Here is a 21,848-nt window from a genome sequence, read left to right on the forward strand (position 1 = left end):
ACTGAGAATTCCTCCTGCGTCACGTAACAATGCCATATCGCAATGTTACCTTTTAAAGGAGAGGGGGGGGGGAATAAAATGACCATGTCCACCCTCGCCGTAGAGGGACTCATCTGCTCGGGGGCTGTGTAAAGAGGCTCCCTGCATCGGGGACAGGTCGTACAGCGCCGCCGCGTCGCCGAGATTACCCGTATAAATCAAGCTAACCACTTATTAGGGGTCTGAAAATGCACTGCTGATTTGGTTGTAGTGCAGCAGAGAATAGTCTTATTAGGTTGAGTTAGTAGATCAAAGAGCAAGACGAGATAGGAGACCTCCCAATTACTCAATAGAATAGAGAAATAATAGAAACGTTGCTTCCAAGCAGGCTGCCTGCTCCCCGCTGCTAATAGCGGTTGGAAACCTATTTGAACAAAACTGCCGAAAATTGAAAGGAGAGTTCATGGAAAAACATTTGAAATAACAAAAAAGGATTTTGTGTGTTTTTTTAAATGACATCTTTGTGAAAACACCATGTGTTGTTAGAGAGAGTATTTTACCGAGAGACGTCAATGCTTCCTCTTCTCTGCAAGGAATTCAGCCGCGTTCACCCAAAATCATTCAGTGGCCATTCATTTTTTTTTATCTTACCCCAGCACCATATATTATTACACTTTCTGAAATCAAATGATGAAAAAATGCCACGGAGCGATCAATACTTTTTCATTGACAGTAAAGGTTAAGCACATTAAGAATGACACTGCATTTGTCTTATGAAATCATATTTCATGTAGGTGGCCTTAAATTGGCCGTGATTGATATTGCCTCCCCTCGTCTGAAAGTCATCCAGTTTTTCCTCGATAATCACGAGATTGTCTTCCATGTGTCCAGCAGTTGCCCTTCGGGGGGGGGGGGTTTCTCGACGTCTCAGATGTTAGAAAAGCACAGATCTGATTGTGACTTTATGTGCACGGGGGGACAGAAAGGATAACAGAGCTCTCACACCTGCAAGTACCTGCGGAGAGACATGTGAGCTCACCTGGCAGCTCCCAACACTTTGTGCAGCGCCTTTTCTAGTGCCCCGCTTCACGCGACATGTCGCCATTCAGCCATTCACACTCGCACTGTCATACTCGTTCGCTGATGGCATGAATGTACACACTTTAAAACGGTTGTGGCTGCATAATGGACCGTCGTTATCGGCAAAACATGCCTATCCTATTAATGTCGGAGACAGCAGACATCAAACCATTCGACCAATCCGTCCAACGTGTTGTCACGAGAGACCGAGAAGGAAACAATCCCCTCATTTAAAGAAAAATGTGAATCGATACGTTGGTTTCAAAAGCTCTTGGAATTAATGTTTTAAAGGTACAACAAACTCAAACATCTCGCCGGGTCACATGGTGGCGTTTCCTTGGTTGTTTTGGCTTGTCTTGAATAAGAGGTGTTTTGTGTCACATAAATAGTTATAAAATCATATGCCAACACATGTCAAATAATGCTCATTAATGGCAATCTAATGGCAATCTTCAAAATCCTAAAAATAAGATTTGTCCAATGTGGGGGGAGTTTTCTAGCCGTCAAGTGAATTTGAAGCGAAATGTTCATTCATGTCAGATAATATTGTAAACATATTTTCATTTTATTTATATTGTCTTTACATAATACATAGATATCAGAGGAGAACTTAAGATCAGAATAAAGTAATCAGCCTCTCATTTGAGTGAAATGGTCGTGATTTCAGAATTTATTCAGTGAAGGCGTATCAACTGTGAAAAAATACATTAACGTCTTTTCTAATGACTAACGCGATTAAATGTGCATATAAATTCCTCTTTACTAATGACTGCAAAACTAGAATAGTAGATGAGAAGAAATAAAACCTGGAGCTGCTGCTGCTGCTGGTGGTTGTCTCTGTTGTGCAAATATAAAATGCTTTCTGAAGTGTTGATGCAGCGGGTGAAAACAGTACTACGGGTGTTGTGATCGTGAATGTGGACTCAGAGCAAAGCCAACAGGGCCCATTAAACCGAGTTAAAAAAGGCTGCGGATCAACACGCAGATAATGCGATCTGCTCGGCTCGAGTCCCTCTGAACATCTGCTGCGCTCGGCGTCGCTGGGTGAGCGATGGGGCTGTTGGAGGAGCTTTCAGATTGATTTGGAACATTATCATCGAGCTTCATTTCGATGATAGCCCTTTCAGGTGCTATGTTATTCAGGTGAATCTGGGGGGAAAAGAGAGCGGGCTTCACTGCCGCTCCTCCTTTGCCCGGGCGGTGGGGGTGATATGGACAGCGGTCGGGAGGAGAAGGCAGGAATAAGGAGAGGCCAGGCTGTGCTCCACACCTAAACAGGTGATTTTCCGCCGCGGTGACTCCTCTCAACGCCTCGGCGGGAGGCACAAAATGACGGACCTGGCCTAGCATTTGTCCTGATTGCGTGTGTTGGAGGAGATAAAGGGTGATCTTCCAGTTTGCGGGGCCTGCATGTTAACCATTGTGTTCCATTCTTTTTCATTCCCGACGGAGGCGGACACTCTGGTCGGTGCTCGGGTGACAAAAACAAACGGAAGCGAGTGGAAATGTTTGAGATGTTGTTAAAGTTAAAACTCTCACAATGTTGGCGCAGCGAACCTTAGAACTACTCGAGCTTCCATGATATCGCGCGGAATCATCTCGTCACCTTTTAGTCACCACAACTGCTATATCTAATTCTCTGCACACAGCCTTTTATGGCCAAATATAAAAGGCTACACATGGATCAGCAGACACAGAATAAGCGTCTCTGAAAGGACGAAAAAGCCAGTCGATACTTAAAAATGCATCTTTTCTCCTGACGGTATGAAGGAGGGGGGGGTGGGGGGGGGGGGCCCTAAACTTCGCCCGGGCTCTCCATTGCCGGTTTGACCATGAGGGTCACCCGGTGCAGCAACCCGTGTAATCTCAAGAATAGAAGGAAAAATAGCGTCCCCACACACCGTGGAGAGACCCTTGGAAAACCAAAATTGTCTGACACAAACTAACTGGAGTTTATTCTTGGTTTTGCTCCTTTCATGTGGCCGTTTTAAACTTAATTGCTTTTTTTTTTTTCTTCAGGCCTGCACAGAGAGCAAAGGCAAATGGACAAAGTGGTGCCGACACAAGCAGGCAGATCTGCCCACAATAAGGCTCCTGCCGTGTGCATCCAAGATTAAACAAGAACCTCAAATAAATCTGAGAAAAAGAAGACATGGGACCACACAAAAGGCAAATTGATAATCAGTAATGTTTTAATTGATAATGAAAGTTAATGTGTAAATCTTTCTCTAGAAAGATACAAAACGTCTCTCAGATTGATTACAGGTCGAATAAAAATATGACACATGCCAAAGTCTTGATGTTTTACTTGCCACCACTCAAGCCATAATTGCGTCAAAGTGGCTCAATTAACAGTAAATAGCACTATTGTTTCTGAGAAGAATGTCCTTTATTTCTGGAACAATGTGGAAGTTCCCCTCGTTCATCCCGGGCCGCGCATCTCCTCCCCGCCTTTCCCCCACTTCGGAGTGAAAGTAATCAGCTGTGACATGAGAAAACGCGCTCCCCGTCTGTCAGGACTCTGCTAGTCTTGACAGACCTCTGTTGGCTCTCCGCCTCCCCCAAAAACGCCGCCCTCCCCTCCCCCCCCCCACCCCCAGCTACACCTCCCCGTCTCCCTTCCCTCACATCCTCTGTGCTTATGAACATCGAAATGCCATTAGGCCCTGCAAAACACCTCCGGTCCCTTGGTTAACGGGGGCCTGGCGCTGTGGCCGTGCACTCCGAGTCCTCCGAGCCCCGGCTATTGCTCGCCACTGGGCCTCTGCTCCATTGTGAAAAATATCCCCCCCCCACCCACCCAAAAAAAAGAGACCTTCTCGAGGAAAAGAATTGACAAGCGAAAGACGGATAGAACAACTGGGGCAGATAACACCCGGAAAAACACAAGAGCGCTGCAGCCACATTGTAATTGCCCAAAGGCATTGGAGGGGCAGGTGGCACGGCAAGGCGCTAATGCAGTGATGTCACGTCAAACGCCGGAATGACAGCTAGTTAACCGAGGAGGTTTTGGCTGATCAAATAAAATGCATTAACTCCGGGAAATGGCTCTGGCGCGGGCGGCCTCAGAAATGGCCATATCTAATGAGGCGAAATGCAAATGACGGAGGAAAAGAGTCGCGGTAAACGCTTAAACCAACTATAAAGGGACGATGGAGTGTCGGACAGTGGCCGTCAATCTCCCCACTCATTACCCTCATGTGAAATTAACAGCAGCTTTAATCATGACATAAAATCTGCTCCGGCCCATTTGTTGATAATTGTGAGGCACAGAGGTTCAGAGCGGGTTCTTTGTCATCAATCACGGCAGCAGTGTATTTCCTCTGGTTAAGGGACACTCACCAGCAGAAGTTGTACTACATTCCTCTTCCACTATTTCTCTTCCTGTGGAATGATCTATAATATTTAGCCGTTTCCAGATGTATTAAATTTGAAACTACTTGGTGATTAAGTATCCGCGGGAAAGTGCTGACCATTTCAGCGCCCGGCGTGACATATTCGGTGCAGTTATTCTTGTGCCGTACGAGCCTCGGGTTGGAAATCACCGCGGCGTTACACCGCTGTTGCAGTAAATCTACGGCTTCGCCAGGCGTTGACTTTAAAGCGGATACCCAACGATGGTTTTCTCTGGTTGCTGTGAGAAAATGAACAAAAAAAAAATCATTAAAGTCAGGAGATCCGACTATGAAGAAATTATGAACCTGGGATTTTGGTGTATCATTGAAGACTCTCCTCGGCCTTTGGATGACAAGTGCCTCAATTATTCACTACGTAATACAATATGTTTCTTCAGGAGCTCTGCTCCCATTGCAACGACTACTTCCCATTTGTTTTCGTTAAGTTGGAAATCTCTTTTCACTCTGCTGTTGTTTGACATATAAATATAGCATCTGAATGGCTTTAATATCCTTCTAATCAATGTCCAGTGATCTTTTGATGTCCTCAATTCAATATAGGAAGGGTCATACATGCCGCAGCTTTATAAACACAATAAAGGTAAATGATTACTCTCCACTGTGGTGTCCAAAAATACGGCCAGTAATGAAGAGAAATGGAGGAGTTTGAGGGGGAGGCCTGTCATGTGTCATTGGCCAACTCTAAGCCGTAAGATTAATCACGAGAGAGGGGCTCTGTGGCTAAGATGTGGTCACCCTTGATCGATAAAGCCGCCTCCCTCCCCTCCCTCCGCGTGTCCCTGGTTCACTGTCTCTTTCTTCTGCTCCAAAATATACACTACCGTCGGCACAAGCTAAATCAGCATAGCTGGGGAGATGAATTGGTGGCATTTGCAGCCGTATTTGTATTGATTACTCCGGGTTTTGACTTCTCTTCACTTAAGAAAATCCAGTGTTCTTGCATTATGGTTGAGTCCATTTGCACATTCCCATAATAAAAAAAGGGCCTCCTGCACAAGGAAGAATTCCAAAACTGCTCCTCATAGAGTTCAGGGCAGCGGGGTGCAGTTCAATTTACGCCGCCCACGTTGCAAAATACCAAATCTAGCCTTCGCTCAGCCACGACGGAGACCTCGACGGAGAGGAATCTCTGATAATATTCCGCGGGGATCACAAATGGGACTTTGGACTTGGGTCTACGAGGAGGGCATAATGCAATAACATTGCATTAGAGGGGTCTTTTTACAGCGTGGCAGCGCTGCGCTTGCCGTCTTCCTTGTGTGAACCGGTGCTCTGTTTGCGGTCACTAATGGGCATCAGAAATTACAGGCGCTGGAGTTGCGCCCCGCGGGGGGACTGGCCTCCTCAGCGGAGCGGAGCACTTAGACAGTGTCTGGGAGCCTGTCGGAGGAGGAAGGGAAGGGAAGGAGGAGGTGGGGGGGGGGGGGGCAGGGGGAACTCAATGTCACAGCCCTGCCTCATAATTAAAGAAACCCTATTCCTTATCCTCCCGTTAGGTGAGCCCTCGCCTGGTGCTCTATGCGAGGGCTCCCCTGTGGGCGTCTAATACGCGTTGCCCCCCCCCCCCTGCCCCCCCCATTGCGTGAGCTGATCAAGGGAGCGGAGATGGGAGCCCTCTGACCACCACGAGTGTATATCGGGGGGCCGTGTGCACAGAAGAATCACAGACTTCAAAAAGTTAAATAAAAAACAGAAAAGCCCAAAAAGAAAGCGGAAGGTTTATTTATAAAAGTTGAGAAATGATCCATCTGAAATATGATGGATTTAAGTTTTTTCCCTATTTATAAATTCAGGGCTCATCGCTGGTCCTTAAGTCTGTAAATTTTCTTCCTGCCTAATCCCTCATTTGAAGTAAATAAAAGTAGTAGAGCTGTCATGGTCAGGTTGTTTTCCTCATCTAGCTCCCGTGCTTTATAATTATTCATATGAAATGTGGTTCTGTTGATGGGCAACATTCTTATTTTCTGCTTCAGTCAACAGTGCACATTTGTATTACTAAATTGTGGAGCGCTGGTTACGTAAGGCAATTTTCTGCCTTCTTAAGAGCCAGATCTCCTGTGCATTAATAAGAGGCTGATGGGGAGCTGAGGGCCCGTTCATGCTCCAAACCACACAGCAGCGCTCCGACCGGCACCACATTACATTTACACATACTTAACGCTTTTATGAGAAAGGTTTGATTTTTAAAAGAGGTGTTTTTTTTCATAGATAATGGGCAGATGTGAGGCGCCTTTCAGCTCACTTGTTTTCAGGTGTCTTTGCGACTAAGAACACAACTTTACCAGAACCGGAGACAGAATTTTAAGAAATATTGAGATCATGCCCCCAGATGTCAACATTTTCCACTTATGACTTTTCCTTGTAAAAGGATGTTTTTGGACAACTGATGGTCGGAATGCTTTGTTTCAGGCTTGAAGAAAAAGAAGATATTAAGATTATAAGACAAAAAAAAAAAAGAGGAGCATAAACTAATCAACCACAGTTGAGTTACGAGGCATTTGACGGATAATGGACTCTATCCTCAACTTAAGCGGTGCCATTTTAATCGACAAGCCACGGTACGAAGCCATTGGGTCTACATCTGAGCATGTCATTTAATTTTGATTTAATACCCCACAGAGTGACGGCAGCCCGTTTGGCTAAATTGAATAGACGTGGAGCTAATGTGGAAAATCAATAAATCGATGGGCAAAGGCTCATTTAATACACAAGTTAATATAATGGGAGAGACACCCACCGGCCATTAAAAAAAGACGCATTTGGAGCAAATTGGATGGTGGTGATTTTAACAGCGGTTGACATAAGTAAGAGCGCACTGCAGTGAAAAGAAAAAAAAGAAAAAAAGAAGAAGACACGTGTGCGTCTGAAGGGGCCTCCGCTTAGAGACGAACAAGATGGGCCCACGACTTGAGTAGGACGGGGGGGGGGGGGGAGAGGGGGGAGTATACGGCAGGAGAAGAGGGGGCAGAATAGCAAGGAGGTGAGGAGAGAAGGAGAGTGCAGACAGCCGGGCCTCTGAGAGGCCGCCGTGGTTGGCAGCCGCTGACCTTGGTGACGATGGGTTTTCACCAGAGGCTTCTAATGAAGGCTGATTGCCAGGGAATAGTGAGGGAGCCAAGGGGGTAGAAAAGGGTGTGTGGCGGGGGGGGGGGGGGGGCGCATGAGAGAGAGAGAGAGCAAGGGAGAGACGAAAAGAAGGATAGAGGAGAGGCTCAGGTAATTGCAACACTTGTGGGTCTGAGGCCCCGCGGTCCTGTGATGCCGGGGTGCAGCGGGGGAAGAAGAGAGATGTCTGTGGACGCTTTGGTGGTAAATTGTGGAGCACAGGGGTAGGAGGCAGGCCCCTGGGCTGTAATTACCCCTATGAGTGTGCAGACGGAGAGTGGACAGGCCCAGTGTGGGGCTCTGACAGCGATCAAGGAGACGACGGCGAAGGGTAGTGGAGACAGACACGCAGACAGACGGCAGCAGTCTGACGGAGGAGGACAGACGCCCCCCCCCCCCCCCCAACCCTCAGCCACACCAAAGCCAGGCAGCCAGACGCTGGACCCCAAGGTCAGAAGCTACAAGCTACAAACACACAACATGAGGGTGACAAGACAGCCGGGACAGGAGACGTTGTCAAAGATGCCGCGAAAAAAAACAAAAAAGCAGGCAAATAATTAGGTCAGAGCCAGAAAAAGAAAGAGGGGAGACAGATGTTGGGGCTCCACTGGATGGCGCAGCATGGTCAGGAGGGTCCGGGGGAATTGGAGGTGGAATAAGAGAGTTGGCCTAAGCTTCCCGCTGCCACGGATCAGTATGTACTACCTCTCCTCTCCCTGCCTGGGCTGATGTAACTCACTGGAGTGGCAAATTACACCAGACCTACAGCTGTAGCCCGACATTATGATTAATTTGATCAGTAATTTCTCCTGTTTTTCATTTTAATCGCCGCGACCATTCTGCTGTGGCAGGTCTTTCAGATCTAATTAAGATCAATTCCGGTGTAACAGACTTGGCGAGCGCCTTCACCCCGTCAAATCCCCGAGCTCTCGGGGCGTGGAGAAAACCCGCAGCTCTAATCAATCAACTTTCAGCAAAATCCAGCGGGCTCCCGCAATCAGCCCATTAACACACTTAATCAAATTTCATAATCTCCCCCCCGCCTATTCGTCATCACTGTGGTGGCTATTTCCGGCCGCCACAGGCCCACTGGACTCTGCCTGTTGGGGAGCAGGGGGGGGGCGAAATTCAGATACTGTTTAACCAAATTAGCTGCAGTAATCGGACTTCAGACCCTTGACTCAAAGGGACACAGTCTGTTGTGGTGTGATATCGCATTCTAATCTGGATATTAATGAGCCAATTAATTCATTCTGTTTCACAAATTAAAAACACCGCACACTAATATCTCCAGGGACGTATCGAATGCTCAGGAATTCCTCGATATGGGTTTACCGAGAAGATCACCGCCTCCCATGAGATGAGAATGACAATGGGACATAACATTGGAGTGTTTGTCTCTCTGCAGCTCTGTGCTGTATTTCCAGCAAATTGTTGGATGGCTGAGTAATTCTGCACGTCTGAATTATGATGCGGTGGGGGGGCGGAGTAGGGGTGTTATCTGTGTAATGCTGGTTTTATTATGGTAATTATGACTTGACTTTACCGCACGGACCAACTCCTCTGGGCCGACCATGGAAATACCAGAAAGGCCCTTCTGTGTGTTCAATTAAAACAAACAAAAGGGGTAAAACCGTTAAAAAAAAATCCACGTTGTGTTTGTGAGAAGCTATGTGCTCAGGGAGTCTCCACAAATTAAAAAAAAAAACCTTTGTGAATCAACCACGGAAAATCCAATCAGTGACCCGGCAGTGGAGGGAGGAGGAGGAGCATCTGCTTAAATCCCATCGCCCCTGTGAGCGGGTGCTGAGGCTGCGACCTGTCCTTGGGGGAGGCCCTCGCTGGGCGAGACACTCTTTGACAACACCAGCACTGACCCAGAGAAACTAAACCTTTTATGGCCTTTCTGCCTCCCCTGCCCACGCACATCCACACACACACACACACTTCATAATCCTATTTGATGAGGCAATATCTTAATGATACCTGATGTGGCCCCTATGGTCCCCCTCCAGGGAGGTCTGTCCTCAGTCATCATCATCATGCTCGCTGCTTCTTTCAGAAGAAGACAATCTGTATAAGGCTAAGCGGTCTCGGTCTAATCAATGCAGGGAGCTTGTTCTGAAGTTAAGCCGCTGCCTTTGTGAGTCAGAGAGGGAGGGCACAGATTCCAGGAAATTTAACAAAACAGTGTTTTCCCCCATGAATCGCGGGGCGGTCCGAAAATAGTCCGTTATCCGAGGTCTTTGTTCGCACAAACTTAAATGTGTGAGTCCGCGTGTCGGTCAGCGGCCCATGTGTTCACAGTCCGGCTGGACAGTGTGTTTGGTGCAATGTAGCGGGCAGCCTTTGGAGCCCATTAAATCCAGAGGCTGTTTTTCCTGCTGAGTCTCACTAGGCCGTGACAGGGCCGGAGAGGGCTGCAAGGGAGAAACAAATAGCCCAACTCATCCCGGCCATAAAGAAGGTTGCACCACAACCCAATAAGGCTCTGACGCTGATGAATGTGACCGGGGACAGAAAGGCGACCCGGGCCAGTCTCCACCAGAAATGAAACCACGGGGATATGAAATAGGTTATTATCGTCACACGGTGACAGCCAGACGGACAGAAGGCCAGAGATGGATGGACGGACAAAGTGACTAAAAAGGAGGTTGAGCAGCGAAGATTAACGGACTGATTACAGCCGGAAAAGTCCGAGGTAGAGAACTCCAGAACCCCTCCGGAATCCGCCCTATAGGAGGATCTGGGTCGAGCTGCTTATATGGTTGCGAGGTTTTGATGTGCTCAAATGCGTCAAAGATTTGGCAACAGGATGCATCCTCTCCCATCGCCGCACAGACAGAGGAGCTGCCACTTGATAAAGATCAAGTGCTGAATCATGCATCATGTACGCTGCTTATGCACAACTCTTTAATTGGAGAATTACAGAGATTATGAATTGAATGAGTTGTGACTAATTAGTTGGGTGTCTTTTCATGCTCCTTGAGATATAATTTATTCATTGTGTCCCTATATAAAAGCAAAGAGCCGATCCTACAAACCGGTCGAATAAATCAAATATTAGTCAGAAATTAACGTATATCGTAAGACACAACTTTCTAAACCTATAATATTTGTAAAAATACATGTATTAAAATGATGATGATAACTAAGTGGTGATATGCAGCTACAGCCTCATGTGACAAAGAAGAATTGTTATGATCAACTAAAGACATGTTAAAATGTATAAAGTTCAACAAAAGAAAGGCGGATGGATTTGGACTCACCGGCAAAGGCATGGGTGGGGTGGCGGGCGAAGGAAGGCTGCGGGCCGGCGACTGGTTGGGCCGGTGCGGCGGGGAGTGCTGCGGCTGTCCGGAGGTGGAGGAGCAGGTGGAGCCCGGAGACGGGATAGAGGTCTGCTGCTGGCTGGGCGGGGTCATGCGATGGTTCTGGGCGTGGGCGAGGGTCTGTTGGTGATGGTGTTGCTGCTGTTGCTGCTGCTGCTGCTGCTGCTGTTGCTGCTGCTGGTGGTGGTGGTGCTGCATCTGTTGGAGCTGCTGCAGGTGTTGGAGCTGGGAGCTCAGGGACGAGGTAGCTGTTGATGAAAGATCAGCGTGTTGTTGGATTTGTCTTGGTGCTGGAGACCTGAACTCTCCATTTAGAGACAAACAAACGCAGTTTAAATTGGGTCCGACAACACGGGCTTTAGCACATAAACAGCAAGCCCCTCATTATTTGAAGAATATGCTCACACCTCAGATGGAAACACCGCACACTTGGAGGTGTGGGATGTCTAGCATGAACAGTGAGAGACAAATGCAAATTGCGCAGAGTCACAACAAGGTCCTCCAGGGTTTTTCAGGCTGCGTGATAAGAGTCAGGAATTTAATTTAGCTAGTTGGAGGACAACGCTGTCAAGACTGACTGATATAATTGCTCTCTTCAGAGCCAAAAGTCTTCATTGTCACTTGGAGAAGGTCCGAATCTTTGGTTTAATGGCTTAAAATCTCATAAGAAAGAGACATCCATCTTCACCCGAGGACTTCCGAAATAAACCCATTAACTAATTGAATCCAATAATGGAGCGCCATTAAAACTTAATTTCTACATTTAAATGCTTCTAAAAAAAAAAACCATGTATTCCTCAGGCTGAGCCAGTCTGCAGCCACACCGGCGTGCAAATCCTCCCAGCTCAAATATAAGAGAGACAACAAGTAATGTCTACTAAAGGCATCACTGTACGTTCAGAATCGGGCTCAAAACTGCATAGCTGACCTTCACAGCTCTTTAAAAAGAAAAAAAAGACAAATGGAATGTCACAGATATGAAGGATAGATGGAAAGTCTTTTTACACCTCATTCAGAAAGATCTTCACAGCCTTCAAAAAATCCTCAAAAGAAACTATTCCGTATAAAAAATGTATGCAAACAGTGACACAAAAGAATCTTTCAAGAAATTAAAAATTCTAAACAAATACCACTTTAAACTTTAGAATATATCGTTCCTATGCACAGTTGTATTAAAGACCAAAGGAGAACAAGGACAGAGGAGCACAGAAACAAACTGTTATGCAGCTGAACAGATTTAGTTTAAACCCGAGAACTAGAAGAATAAAGATATACTGGGTAAGGTATAGACTTACTTTAGTAAATCCATGATTTCTATGTATCATCTATAGCCCAGAAGCTTAGAATTGTCAAAAAGGTAAAGAAACCCCTCACGCAACTTGGCATAAAGCGCTGTGAGAAAGCACACGACGTACCAATAAAAGGTCTCGATACACAAAGGAATGAAAAACAACGCAGCGTTTGTGAACATCTGTTGATGAACACGGGCCAGTGGTGTACGTACCGAATCGATGCACGTAAATAATTTACGTACGGTTGCCTCGCGAAAAGATGAATAAAACATCCGGGCAGACACGTCTCTGATTAGTGGGGGTCACTGTGACTGCAGGACAGGCACACATGAACATTTGATGAACATCAGGTCTTCCTCGCAGAAACCGTGGCAACAAGAAAGCCGGCGTCTCTCGGGCATTAAACACTGTACTTTTGTTTTATTTTTTTCTACCTCTTGACACATTGACACCCCCCCCCCCCTCCCCCATCGTCATCATGAATTAAATACACCTGTGCAAACAGCGAGAGTCCGATTCTCGCTGTTGGGGCAAGTAGCCTGACAGGACCGGCCCTCTCTCCCCTTTTGCGACTCCGCCACTGAACAAGACGTCGAGGCGAAAGAAAAACAAAAGAACGGGCAAAATGAGACTTCTGTCAAGAAATTATCGAAACCAGGGGCGAAGATCAGAAGACGACTGAAGAATTTCCAGCGGCGAGGAACGAGAGGTACGACGAAAAATACCAGGCAAAGAAAACAAACACAGAGGGAATATGGAAGGAGCCCCATGTGGCCTTATTATAAGGGCTTCACCGCAGGTACTGTATTCTTTAACAGCGGTGCTTTATACATTCTGTCATCTCGTTAAGATTGTCAGGGTCGCTGACCCCCCCCCCTCCCCCCCCTTCTCTAAACTGGACATCGAGCCCTTTTAAACTCATTCTTTTAAAGTCCCAAGCTGTCCCGATTGCTGTGGCCCGAGCACATAACGCAGGGGGCTCGTCTCGGGCTAATTGTTTCTGCTCCTTCCTCCAGCGGCCACCAGGCCGAGGACCAGAGCTTCGCCTACGACGGAGTGGGGGGGTCGGGGGGGGGCTGAGGGCGCCGGATCCTCTACTGCTCATTATATCTGCCACTGTCTCTTTGATGTGTTTCATATTCACTGGCTCTCCAGAGCGGCCGCTCCCACTTCATCATCACGCCTGAGGGGCGGGGGAGGGGTAGTGCAGGAGGGGGGGGGGGAGATCCCCACTCAGGGTGTTGTCACAACTCGCTTGTGCTAATGTTTATAATGAGGAACGAGCCAGATCAGATAAAAAGGGAGTCACGCAGCTAAATGATCGGCTACAAGCCATTTAACCGTTTAACAACTCCACAGTGCTGTGAGAAACCAGCGCTTGAGGAGTCTCCGCCCGCCATGTCTTTTCTTTTCTCTTGCCCCCCCCCCCGCACCCCTTTTTGCTTTAGTGCCCCAGTAGAAATCACCGTTATCTTTGACTTGTCCCCCGTCCGGCTCCTGAAGCACCGGAGGACGAAGCGAGACTGATTGTCAGAGGTCGAAAGGCTAGGTCAAAGTCTGCTCATTCCTCAGACAAAATGCTATTTTTGTTTCCCGTGCGGTCGAGGAGTGAAGGTGGGTGGGGGGGGGGGGGGGGGGGGGGGAGGCAGCTCGCTCTCTCATTACCAGCGCTATCCCAGCAGTCCCTGCCACCCCCTTATTACGGCACTTTTCTCTCTGGGGCCGATTCGACTCCTTGTTTTCCTCTCGATGCACAACACCTTGGTTTACAACCCGCTCCCTGGGAGTTATATTGTACATCGTTCGTGTGCGCACGATCCACACTTTCCACACGTTGACAACTGCTCAACATGTGAACTTTGAGGAACATGCAGAACATTAATGCTGGAAAAACTGCCACAAAGGCAGAGTGCGTGTGATACGAGCGTATGGAAATAGCAAAAGAAATAGCAGTTGCAGCAAAGACACACACTGCACAACAGCAGCAGCCGTGACTGTAAGAAAGCTCATTGGAATTAGGTGGCCATTATATTGTGGGCCTTAGAAAAAAGGCCCAGCCAAGGCCGACAGGAAGTGTGACATGTACGTACACAAAAGGCCTCACGCGGGAAAAAAGTGCGGTCAGACAAAGGCAGATGGAAAATAACTCAAGTCACAGGAATTCAAGTTTCCTGTACAAACCTTGGTAAGGTTGTATTGAGCTGACATGGATCAATCAAATCGAGCGCCTTTAGGTCGGAACAGTGTGTGTGTGTGTGTGTGCGCACTGAACGCCTTTATTCTGAGGATATAATTGCCCCAGGAATGCGTGCGTCCACCTGCCATCATTTAGTTGTTCTGTGTATTACGAGCTAATCAGAGGACCGCAGAGGAGCCTGTCAAAAGTTAACGAAAGCGTCCAATGTGACCCGCCCTTGTGTTTTTGGGCAGTCTGCTGGAGTCTAAACACAGCTGCCACTCTCTTAACGAGAGAGGCGAGAGGGGACAAACAAGCTCCACATTACTGCTCCGCCTCACGTCCCGCGATGGGAGTCCATAAACCGCCGTCTCAATTGCCTTTTCAGAGAGTCACGCTGATAATTACTCCACTGGAGGTAAGGAGATTTAGCCTCTATGCGATGTGGTAATTACAAATGTGGTCACAGGAAGGTCATTTTTACTCTGCGGATTAGACCGGAGCCGATGGGAGTGGATGCATCGCGGTTTCTCTTTCTTTGGTCCACTGTAAATGTTGTTTGTGCAAGTGTTATAGTATTGCTTTATCTGCGGAAGCGTCATTCTGTGGGGGAGGTGGAGCTATTTTGCACGCTGCTGTTCCATTTACAACCCTTAATCTGTATAAAGGCAGTGGGGTAAAAAAAAAAACAGTACTGGAGCACGTCTTTGTGTTACATCACTTTTACCAGTCAGTCCAAACAATTGGTAATCAGGTTAAAGAAATAGAAAATAGATTCCGGCCTTGGCTGGAATAAACATGGAGGGAATGAAACTTGGAACAGAAACGAGTGAACTACTGAATAAAAACATCACTCAGAGCCACAGCCGGCAATATCACCGTTTCAGTCGTGTTGCAGGGGAACTCAAGAGAATGCAAGAAAATATATAAAAATAGGCAATTAAGATTTGAGTGGAGTCGCAGAGCCACAGGATTTTAGAGAGCAAACCACATCGCTTGTGGGGATCCGGAGATAATGCTTTCACTTTGTGATGCGAGGCAATATCAAGCTGTGTTTTAGAATCCGCACTCTGGGGGAAGCAATTCAAAGAATCAAATCTTCTCCATGGAGATGTTACACATTCAAGAACATCCCTGTGTGCTTGATAATGTTGCCCTCTGCTGTGTTGCTTACGCATGGTTATTGATTTCCAAAGTGTGGCCCTGGGACCTCTGAGGGCCTTCAGAGAGTTCCGGAAGGGGGGGGGGGGGGGGGGGGGGCGCAGTGAGGTGTAGTTTGATTTCACGATGTCTTCCCTGGGACAGAATGATCTTGAAGCCTTTTCTGCCTTTCAATATAGATGTGTGCAATCAAATTGTGTGCTAATGAGGCCAAACGGTTCTAACCAACTGAAGACTATTATGAAGACTATTAAAAAAAAAAAAAAACATCCTCCATGGCATGTCTGCTCTTATGTCATTCTAAGATTTTAAGTGTGATTTCTTTAGAAGAAGAGCTATACTTCAGGGTAATGGATCTTTTTTTTGGTTTTATCTTCTAAAAGTTTTAATGGCTCAGTATTAAGAATTCACCTAAAAGGCGGACGCATTTAACTACGATACCGTTTTATCCAACATCTTCTTAAATGGAGTTAAAGACCACACAAACAGTATCTCTTGTTCACGATGAGAGCTTTGCCTCGAGTCTCATTTCACATACGTGGTTGCCACCACTGTGGGGCCCGATCCGGCCCCTTTTGTGTCCCGGACTGGGTTATCACGGCGTGTTCACGGTGCCCGCGTGCGTCGTCAGGCCAAAGCGGAGGCCGCAAGTAAAAGCCTCATGCAAAATTTATGTTCATGCGGCTGTTTCAGTGGGTGAAAAAAAAAAGAAAAGAAAAATCAATATTGCGGGCGTGATGCACGGAGATGACTGAGTGCTCTCTGACTGACAGTAAAAGCTGAGAGAGATTGAGGGGCTCCATTTACTGCCCTAGAAATGGAGTGGAGTTGCTCTAATAGTCTAGCAAACCCTAAATTTGAATATCATTGTGGATTATTTTGGTAAGAACGTGCAATTGGAGCACTTGAAGGAATTAAGAGAGAAAAGAGAACGCATGAGGAATGAGCCAGCTTGTTTTCAAATTGTCTAAAAGACGTGTTTCCTTGTGGTGTGTGAGAAGCTACAGTATCGTATATTATGGGGTTATTAAGCCTTCCCTTCCTTTCCAACTTACACAGATGCAGCGATTGTAGAATAATCAAAAGACAATGTGGGTACGAGGAGGACATCATAGGGATTCTGTTCTGCGCTGCCTCGCTTACATATGCTTTTGATAGTGTACCACATACCCACAGTGCATTTGGGGAGGAATGTGAGGAGAGAGCGAAAGAAAGTGAGAAAAAGAAATTCAGTGGGATGAAATAACCCCAAACAATGGGATTTGCTTTCCATTCCTCTGCCTCCATCTTCTGTCTTTAATTATTCCCTTTGGTTGTCTGAGGGAGCGTGTAAGCACTTTCACACAGCACAACATGCCCAGCAGCACAACACTGTCTGCCGTAGTGATGTGGAGACTTCTGAGTGACACTGAGCCTCTTGTGATTATCAATGCTGTTTAATACAACACAGGGGCAGCCGCCATGATTGAGGGGAGAAAACGGATTTCGAAATGCATGCATTCCAAATGCAATGTGAATGGAATTATGTACAACACCAGCACCAGCACCACACTTGAGGTACATTTCCCCCCCCCCCCCCCCCGTGCCACATAAACAACGTGTACACCGCGAAATGACGGGCACATATTTTCTTGATGCGACGCTGAAAAAAAACGTGTATTTGATAACAAGCACCCACTGTGCTCTCTGTACACAGCGTTTAATGGAACCTCGGCTGAACCTGGAGGGATCCTTTGTGCCGGTTTAGTAGTTTCTTCCCGAAATGGTAGATGAGATATTTGAGAGCCCAGAACGACGTATGATGAATGAAGTAGCATGCTACTTATACGCTTATCATGCTCACTGACTAGCAACAGGTTCAGCAAAGGGCAGCGGCGGTAAATGAAATTCCGCACCGGGACAATATATCATCAAAAGAAATGTATGCACCCGAAACTTACAAGCCTTCTTCAGATGGGGACAAGGTGGCTGCCGGGGGTTGGGGGGGGGAGGATGGGATAGTAGGTGGAGAAAAAAAAAAAGAGGAGGGGGGGGGGGGGGTCTTTTCTGGATGGGTGATGAGCAAGCCAAGGGAAGCAGCCGATTTTGTTGAATCAGTTCTATTTTCATACTGGCTGATCTGTGTCTTTTAACCATTTCACCGCAACCGCAAAATGGAAAGTACCGGGGCTAATTTCACAGTGAGAGCTCACTGAACAAACCCCCCCCACCCAACCCCCCCCCCTCACACACACACACACAAAAGGTGCCGAGTCTACTTTGTCGTTGTGAACGACGGCAGCGTAATTCAGGAAACGGGGCCTGTGTGTACGAGGAGAGGAAAATATGTTCAAAAATAAAAAGTGAAGGAAACCCTTTCCCTCCCTGTCTGGTTTTACTCATGGTCTGAAAGTAACAGATATGCCTCTCCCCAAACACGCCGCCCCGTACTGATGCCACAGGATCCATCTGTGATATGTCTGCAGTTAGTCCAGGAATAGCCCCCCCGGGACTTAACACACTCCTCAGGCCTCCTGCGGGACCTTTTAAGCTGCAGTGATACTGATAAAAGGCCCACAAATCGGGCCCCCAGATACCTCAGCCATTAATTAAAGTAATTAGGCCCTGGTCAGCAATTAGTAACCACAGATTCCTTTTAGCAGCGTCCCCGCTGGTGAGGGGTTTGGTTCCACACCATCTGCTGACAAAAGTCACCACAGAGTCTTTGGTTTCACCAGTCGGGGAACCGGAGAGCCGCGTTTTTTAAGGGTGACCTCTGCGTGATCCCGGCGGGCTCCCGGACCCCCCAACGGCTCCTCTCTCCGACCCGCGGCCCGCTTTGTTTGTTCGTCTCACCGCCTCGGTTCTGCTCTCTTTCAAACGCGGCGGATTGGCTCCATGAAAATCCATACGCGCTGCACGCGGGCCGGAGTGGGGAAAGGAAACATTCACTGCACAGGGCATCGATCAAAATTACAACATCTGTGCTGAGTGTAAGTAGTATTGATCAGAGAGTAATGCTACATAGATTTGCTTGTATTATTAAGTCCACGACGGATCGATGTGGATAAGATGTTAGCTTAAATTATAGTGTTAGATATAGTTGTGTTAAAGTGCAGATAGGGTATATCAAAATGAAGCTGCACATACAGTAGCATTAAGCCGGTTTTCATGAACCTTTAATCAAGGCCGACTGTAAAGGGAGAGAAACGTTCACAAGCAAATTTGGCACCCAGACTAATGTGAAAATACCGCAGTGTGTGTATTTTATCCCGTGACAGAGGTGTTTGATTTAAGACGCTCGGAGGAGAAACACTGATAAAAACCTTCGAGAACAGATCATGTAATAACTCACATTACCAGCAAATGGGAAATAAAGGATGCAGCTGTGCTACTTTACACAATTCCACATTTGAAGCAATCGGTGATAACACCATTTTCATTCCGGCTCAGTCCCATAAAATTACCATTAACATTACAACTCATGCAGAACGCAGATAAATGTAAAATGTCACCCAGTTCTGCCAGGCGGGAATTCCAGTTCCACAAGATTACCATCTCTGTCTGCTCTCTCCCACTGCACCTTGTCTAATATTTCATTTACAACATTTCATAAGTTCATTTTCCCCTCACTGACCATGTAAATCACAAATCAATTTTCATTTAAAATGCTTGACTACAGATTGTTGCTGAAAGCCACTGAATTGCGCCTCAGCAGTACGGCAGACCTTTAGCGAATCTTTCGGAAACAATCTGGCCGGAAAACGCGGGAGAAAAGTGAGATGTGATTTCTACAAAACAACTGTGGGGTCAAGGGGTCAAGCGTTTACTGGAAGCATTTTACAAGAGCCAAAATATCATGAAAACAATACACATTATGAACTCTAATTTGTTTTATATTCACTACCTCAATTATTTAAAGCTCAAAAGTTGTGATCGACTAGCTTACTCACCAGGAACAAAATGCTGATTATTATTATGCTGAAAAGATGAAAACTATTGATCGGGCGCAATTGTTGGGAACATCTAATCAATAGTGCAACAATCTCAAACGCTGAGTGTATATTGAGGAAATCAGTGAGCAGAAGAGTTGGGGAAAAAGTTCAGATAGTAGATTTTATAAAGACATACACCTTTAGTTGGATGGCCACAACACAATGCATGATTCACAGGTGAAAGGTCATCTATCAAAGCACCGGCGCAAATGCAGCAGAAACAGCTGGATTCAAATCAAATGATTCTGCATCTCCCTAATCAATTATGCAATTGGAAGCTAATTTGAAAATGGGGCCATGGTAGCACTCAAAAAACCTATTCTCTCCTGATTCAAAATAAATGTAAATGCATGCGGTACACGGTACACTCCCTGCACACACGGTGCAGACGCACACACTGTGTAGCAGTCTTGTAGATTGTGTGTTTGCCAGCGAGGGCAGATGTCAGGGTTCGCTGTGGAGGAGCAGACACAGCCACATCTGATTAGCAATATTATTGTCCTCCTCCACACCGCCACAAAGACTCATCCCCCCTAATATTGCTGTTGGTTTAAATACATTCTGCATCGTTTGTATTTTTGTCCAATCGTGAATTGTATCTAAGAACAAATCATTAGCACGTCTGCAACAAGTGAAACACCAGGGGGGGGGGGGGGGGGGGAATTTACTCACATCTCAGCTTCAAAACAGACGTCAGAGCATAAGTCACGAGCCCCGTGGGAGTGTCTGTGCGTTCATACGTGCAGGGACAGTAAACCTGCGCTTCAGCCTCAGTGTAAATTTGTGCGTTTGATTGGAACCCCCTCAACGCTCCTCTGTACATTTTATTGTGATTTTCTGCTCTTTCCTGTCGCCAAACCGCCACAAAGGCAGTAACCCCAGACGTTTCCGAGCAGCTTATTGAAGACAAACAATAAAACCAGTGGCAGATATCAATGGCAGAGATGAGAACCCGGGTGCCATATCTGCTGGGACTGCCTGGCGAACCTGCCTCTGTCTGCGCTTCATCTCCAGCAGCACCTCTCACTCTCAATTATTTGGCTGCTGTCACAACAAATCAATCAAATTACCGCTCCAGGACTGTGTGCAGCTGCTCCTATTGCAGCGCTAGTTGCATTAGCTTTGAAATGTATGAGGTCTACATTTTATCACTGTTATTTATTTAATGCGGCTCTCTCCCCTGCGAGTCCTCTTACAAACACTGCAAAGTTAAATCATCAAAGGACCAAGTGGAACACACACTGCCTGAGAACACTTCAAATTAAACAGCGATAAGGGAGCAGGGATGGGTCTGACCTCTATTGTGTTAAAATAGCAGGTGTTGATGTGAGGAAATGCGGACCGCCTGCTCCGGGTCCCCTGCATGCACTCCTCTATCGGCTTGAATGAGCACACAACCAACGGCTCGTTTTCTTTCTTTTTTCTTTCTCATCCCCAAAAATGATTCGACAGACTCACACAGGAGAAGAAAAAATAGCGTGCGACAAGCCACTAGTTTGCCTGCGACAAACCCAGAAAGGATGTTTTGAAATGGTCCCGCTCTGGTAATGTAATGGGCGAAAAAGGGACGCGGAGGCATTCCCACGGCAGACAGGGGTTAAGTCAGCGGGCCCCGGCCCGGCCATCTAGCCTCTTAAAGGAGCAGCAGTCAGCTGAGGCAGAAGAGATGCAGTCTGACATGTCTTACTAGTGTGGAAGCATTCGGCTCTTCCCCCTCGGAGCCCACCCTTTGGTGGTGTAATGAGCGGAGCGATTTCCCTAATTTGTATCGCGCCGATCGCTCGCGCCGACCTGCGAACGACACCGCCGAACGTTTCCATCAAAAGCGGCAGGCGTGCCTTTGATTGGCACTGACACCGGGTCTCATTACCGCAGGTGAGTGGGATGTCGACCTTTATCGGGAAGCCTGAGTGCTGTTTTGTGTTTCCTGCGGACGAGTACAGAGGAACAGTGCTCTCAGCTCTCTGATGTGATGCGCCGCCTGGCTTTCGGCTCAGAGAAAATGAGACGGGATATGCTTATTAATATGAAAGAGCTCCGGTAAACTAGCTTCATGCATTACCTTTGAGTGAGTCTTAGGGAGGGAGAGTAGACAGATGGGACTTTGTTCTGCTTCCCCCCCATTGGGCATTACATGTACGGGGCTTTGATACAACTAGTTCTACAAGTATGGTAATCATGTTTTTGCTTGTTATAAAATCAGGTGAAATAAAAAGCTATTAAAAATGCATCAGGAAGTGAGCATCATATGAAACAACAACAAAAGATCTGCGTACGTAGATCGTGTTCTGTCTGTCCTACATACTTATGTTCAAAATTGTGAAAGTCACGTG

The 21,848-nt window shown here is 46.9% G+C and overlaps 1 protein-coding gene across 2 annotated transcripts in view; it reads right to left on the minus strand.

The window, feature by feature from the left end:
• Positions 1-21,848, minus strand: part of pou6f2 (POU class 6 homeobox 2) — a 57,476-nt gene that overhangs the window by 13,774 nt on the left and 21,854 nt on the right. For both annotated transcript variants that reach the window (XM_062559307.1, XM_062559308.1), the window contains one exon: positions 10,850-11,160. In XM_062559307.1, the coding sequence (XP_062415291.1) occupies positions 10,850-11,160 (311 nt within the window). The remainder of the gene's footprint in view (positions 1-10,849; positions 11,161-21,848) is intronic.

The sequence above is a fragment of the Pungitius pungitius genome, chromosome 19 (genome assembly GCF_949316345.1).
Source record: "Pungitius pungitius chromosome 19, fPunPun2.1, whole genome shotgun sequence".
Taxonomy (NCBI): domain Eukaryota; kingdom Metazoa; phylum Chordata; class Actinopteri; order Perciformes; family Gasterosteidae; genus Pungitius; species Pungitius pungitius.